At 37.3% G+C, this 5,447-nt stretch overlaps 1 protein-coding gene across 2 annotated transcripts; it reads left to right on the top strand.

Annotated features, from left to right (window-relative positions):
• Positions 1-825: 825 nt before the first annotated feature.
• Positions 826-3,333, top strand: LOC113234831 (tigger transposable element-derived protein 6-like). 2 transcript variants are annotated; one of them, XM_026470339.1, is made up of 3 exons: positions 826-1,055; positions 1,186-2,736; positions 2,790-2,861. In XM_026470339.1, the coding sequence occupies exons 1-3, from the start codon at positions 863-865 to the stop codon at positions 2,792-2,794; spliced, it is 1,749 nt and encodes a 582-aa protein (XP_026326124.1). In that variant the 5' UTR covers positions 826-862; the 3' UTR covers positions 2,795-2,861. The 2 variants fall into 2 exon arrangements, with proteins under 2 accessions (XP_026326124.1, XP_026326123.1); XM_026470338.1 differs by having other exon boundaries at positions 1,186-3,333.
• The last annotated feature ends 2,114 nt before the right edge of the window (positions 3,334-5,447 follow it).

The raw sequence follows: 5,447 nt of genomic DNA, 5'->3' as shown, positions 1-5,447 counted from the left end.
GACCTGCAGTGCCAGCAGTTTAATAAAAATTATAATAACTGAGACGGCTATGACATGGTATTTTGTGTAATTATTTGTAATGATAACATTCTTTTTTAGCCGACTTCAAAAAAGGAGGAGGTTCATAAAGGTTCATAAAGGTTAAAAGTAGGTTCTCACTACGACACTACTCAAAGTATATCGAGGGAAAAACGCCTTGAATTGGAGAAATAGCAACATCAAGGGTAAAAGTGGGATAGACGCCCTTGGAGGATAGACGCCGCACCTTAAAAAAAAGGAATTTAAAACAAAGTTCACGCTCTAGTACCAAATTCCTCGGACTGATCTCGCCCCGCACAGCTTAGTCCGCGCACGCGCTTCGACAGGACTGCACGTGTCGTCGTTTGAGTTAAAAAAACGTTTCAAAATTTTATCGCGCTTGCATGATTCTTGTGACAGTAACATTTTGACGTGTTCAGAACTTTCGTTTTCGAAGGTAAGTTTTAAGTGTGTATTGTTATTTAAATAGTATGCATCATTTATATTTATGGTGTGTTTATAAAATTACGAAATTATTTAAGTATTTTTATTTATTTGCTGGGGCGTCTATCCCTACTAAAAAGGATAGAGGCCCCACTATTGACTGAGTATAGATGCCCTTAGAGGCATATATCCTCTATGACTTATTCACAGGTACTTAGGCTGTAGGTAAGATTTTTTTAAATAGGTACCTAACGTACCTATCTAGTTAATATGCAACTTAGTAGGAAAATTGACTTTCCAGTTTATTTATGAGCTGTTTATACCTTTACATGTCGTACTTCACTGTACTTGTAAAAATAATGCAGCGTATCACCTAATTTCATTTTTTATTTTAGACAAAATGCCGCGAAAATATAAAAGGAAAATAGGGGCACCCGTTCGTGCTGCTTGGTCTGAAGAAGCCCTTTGCAAAGCTTTTGAGGAAATGGATAAAGGCCAAGTCGGTGTAAATGAAATATCTCGTCGTTATGGTATTCCATCTCGAACTTTGAGGAGGCGATATGCTAAAAAAAGCTGTAAAAAACTTACTTTGGGTAAGTAATAGAGGAATTAATTGCCCTAATCAAATTCAATTTAGGCACCGTCTTCTTAGTTTGTTTTTTCATACTTGTCCTGTTTGAATCCTCAGTTTTTTTCTGTACCTATTAATTTCTTCTTTTTCAGGAAAACATCCCACACTGGACTTTGACAACGAGATACGTCTCGTAGCCCACATACAAAAATTAGAAAAGGCAGGATTTCCCACAACACGACAGGATGTAAGAAGACTCGCTTTTGAATTTGCCGAGAAACTGAGTTTGGAAAATTCTTTTAACAAAGAGACACGTATGGCTGGTCAGCACTGGCTCAAATCATTTCTTGAACGACACCCAGAACTCAGTGTTCGCCAGGCAGAAGGTTTGTCTATTGCAAGGGCTCAAGGATTAAATCGAGATGAAGTAAACAAAATGTTTGAATTGTTGCTAAAAGTACTAACTGAAAATGATTTGATCGATAAACCTGATCGAATTTATAATACTGACGAAACTGGAGTTCAAATGAACAATAATCCTGGTAAAGTTATTGCTACTAAAGGTGCCAAAGTAGTAAATTCCGTCACTTCTAGCGAAAAAGGTGAGACAATGTCAATTATAGCTTGCTGTAACGCTGTTGGCCACTATGTTCCTCCGGTGGTCATTATCAAGGGGGTCAATAAAAGACCAGAGTTTCAAGAGGGTCTTCCGCCCGGAGCCAACGTGTACATGAACAAAAAATCTGCCTACGTCAACTCAGAACTCTTTCAAAAGTGGCTGAAAGAACAGTTCGTGCCAATAAAACCACAGGGTAAGGTTTTGCTTATACTTGATGGGCATTCATCTCACACTACTGCTATTGATTTACTAGAATTAGCACAAGAAAATGATATCATATTGTTCTGTTTGCCAAGCCACACTACACAGGCTTTACAACCGCTTGACCGGAGTTTTTTTAAACCTTTCAAAACTTACTTTGCTTCAGAAACTAAAAACTGGATGTTCAGTCACAAAGAACGAAAAATAAATCGATACATTGCTGGAAAATTAATAGGTAACGCATGGACTCGCGCTGCTACCTCTTCTAATGCTGTGAATGGGTTTCGTGCATGTGGTATTTTCCCGTACAATCCTTCTGCTATTCCTGACAGCTACTTTGCTATCTCTGATAACAGCTTTCAAAATCTAGATGAAGGAAACCTTGCTCAAGACCAACCAGTAGCAAGAGAACTCGACGCTAATGCTGATGTGACTTCATATTATGTTGAGCCTCAGCCTGGTCCAACGTCATCAACTGTCAATAGTGAGCGGGAGCCTGATTTCGGGTTCTTACTATATGAAGATCTTGCAGCGGACGCAATTATTATTCCCATGGAAGGAAATGCCAGTCCGTCCATCCTTTCTCCGAATCATAATGTTGAAACTGTAGAAGTCATAACTCCAGGTGAATATTATCTTAAAGAATGTTCACCGGTCCCAAAAATTCAAAATCTAGATGAAGGCAACCTTGCTCAAGACCAACCAGTGGCAAAGGAACTCGACGCTAATGCTGATGTGAATTCATATTATGTTGAGCCCCAGCCTGGTCCATCGTCGTCAACTATTAATAGGGAGCCTGAAACTGTAGAAGTCATAACTCCAAGTAAATATCTTAACGAATGTTCACCTATCCCGAAAATTCCTGTTCCATTATATAAAAGAGGCAAGCAAGGTGCTGCCGTTTTAAATTCAGAAGAACATATTAACTCTAAGAAAGCTAAGTTGAAAGGTAAAGCTAAGAAGCAAACACCAGACAAACCTAGAAAAAACAACCAAAAATCAGTTCCTAAAAAGAAAAGACCGAGGTTTAGCTCTGAAAGTGAACAAGAGTTCGATGAATCAGATTCTGACCAGACTGAATCTGATAAAGAAAATACTCAATGCAGAGAATGTTTCGATGACTATGCAAGTACCAAGTCTACGGCGGACTGGATTCAGTGCCTGATGTGTAAACTCTGGTTACACGAAGATTGCACTCTATATGGCGATTACTGTAATAGATGTGGACACAAGAAGAAGAAGCTTGCAGCTCTAAAAGCTAACCTGGCCAAAGTGAATTCAAAGAATAAGTAACCTGGCCAAAGTAAACAGTATCTCTATATTTGTTGATTATTTGAAAATTTTGATTACTGTTATTTTTTTTTAAGAAGGAAGCTTTGATTTTTCCCAAAGAAGTCTTAAGGGGCGGATTTGTTTTAAGTTTTATTATTCCTAAATTTAGTTCTGTAAAGTTTTAAATAATTTTTAATAGACGTTGTTAAGTTGCTAAGTTTACCCAAATAATGATTGAAAGACTGAGCCATTTGTTCCTATAAAAGTGCCATTTACTTTAGTTTTACGGTATATTTGGATAAGAAAATCTTATAATATATTATTGCAACTAAGAAAGCAAATAAACATTTTATTTAATTTTCTACGAATTTTTTTTTTTTATTACGGAGGCATCTATCCCATTGTAGGGCATCTACACTCATGTGGAAATTTTGCCAGGGGCAACTACCCCATACAGTAGGCGTCTATCCTCAAACAATAAGTTTTTTTTAGAGTCGAATATCTACAAATCTACGGTATGCATTGAATAATGATATGAGTAGATAGTAAGTATAAGGACTATAGTTGTTACAAATAGTTAACTCACTCGAATAGTGCTTTAAAAAAAAAAGTTATAGTCAGCTTACAAAAAGTGGGGCATCTATCCCACTTTTACCCAACTAAATAATTGCTAAAAGTAATTGCTCCTAAATTAAAGTTTAGGCGCTATTTATAAAAATGAATCTTCATGCGTGAACAGCCACCCTTAGAGGTGGATGATTTCCTTCAAAATGAAATGGGACCACTATGAAAGTACCCCCTTTCCAACAAAAAAAGAATCATGAAAATCGGTTCACAAATACCGGAGTTATCGCGTAACATACATACAAAAAAAAACGAACATACAGTCGAATTGAGTACCTCCTCCTTTTTTGAAGTCGGTTAAAAATAAGGTATTCATCACAATATTCTCTTGCTACGTTGATATAACCTTTGTTAAATGCAGTTGGTATTTACGTATTGATATCTTTACGCCAGCATCGCGGATTGGTACCTTGAGTAGGTATAGTGTATGGTTATGAAATAGAAATAAAATTATGAACATATCTGATATTGAGGCACTCTTGTTCAGACTACCACAAACGTGTATTATTTGATGTCATTTTTTAACCATTGAGCGACCATTTCAATTCTATAATTCATGGCGCGTGACGATTCGAGTGTACCGCGAGATTATGCGCATATATGCGTCTATAGACGACGCGCGACGAGAGTGCACACATTCAACTCGCACCGCTACGTTAGTATGAAGTTACGCTACTGGTATAAATTACAATAATGATATCCGAAAATTAGTAGTATTGTCCTAATTGCTTTTGTTGAAAATAACAATGGCAGGCGAACAATAAAAATATTAAACACGCGTGGTTGTTATGTTTTCGGAAATAATTTAGTGATTCTCTGTTATTCTCTGTTATGTTAGGTGAAGTTATTAGTGGAGGATACAATACAATGTCATTGTGTTAACTCCTATACCTACTATTTATTGTACAATCGACATTCTGTCCAATTCGTTTCCGACATCGTCGAGCATCTTGTTTGAGAATATCACCATAGCATAATAAAACAAGTATGGTAACTCCATACAATCGTAGCAAGGCGGCTTGTATGTGTGCGCGCCGGCTGCGTACCGATGCACAAATTACGGTAAATACACATAAAACACAGTACGGACGCACAAATTCGCATAATCTCGCGATGAAGTCGCGTTGCACAGCACTGGTCATCCTAACGCGTCTTTCATTATTAGGCGAATGTGTGTGTCCGTACACGAGGCGCGGCAGTTGCGCACACATACAAACCGGGCTGTTACTTTGTGCGGCGATACCATACGTCTCTTTTTTTTAACCGAATTCAAAAAAGGAGGAGGTTCTCAATTCGACTGTACTTTTTTTATGTATGTTACGCGATAACTCCGGTATTTGTGAACCGATTTTCATGATTCTTTTTTTGTTGGAAAGGGGGTACTTCCATAGTGGTTCCATTTCATTTTGAAGAAAATCATCCACCACGAAGGGTGGCTATTCACGCATGAAGATTCATTTTTATAAATAGCGCCTAACTTTAATTTAGGAGCAATTATTTTAATGGTTGATTTTGCTATTTCTCCAATTCAAGGCGTTTTTCTCTCAATATACTTTGTGTAGTGTCATAGTGAGAACCTATTCTTATTATCTCCAATGTCAAGTCCTGTATAGTGGCGAACTAGGGGATATTTCAATAAAACTTAGCAAATTTCACGTACTTTTAAGGTCGGTTTTTTAGTACTCTGTACTGAGATTA

The sequence above is a fragment of the Hyposmocoma kahamanoa genome, unplaced genomic scaffold (genome assembly GCF_003589595.1).
Source record: "Hyposmocoma kahamanoa isolate Upper Pololo Valley unplaced genomic scaffold, ASM358959v1 86, whole genome shotgun sequence".
Classification (NCBI taxonomy): Eukaryota; Metazoa; Arthropoda; class Insecta; order Lepidoptera; family Cosmopterigidae; genus Hyposmocoma; species Hyposmocoma kahamanoa.
The sequence above is the reverse complement of the archived record's forward strand: the minus strand, read 5'-3'. Positions and strand labels throughout refer to the sequence as shown.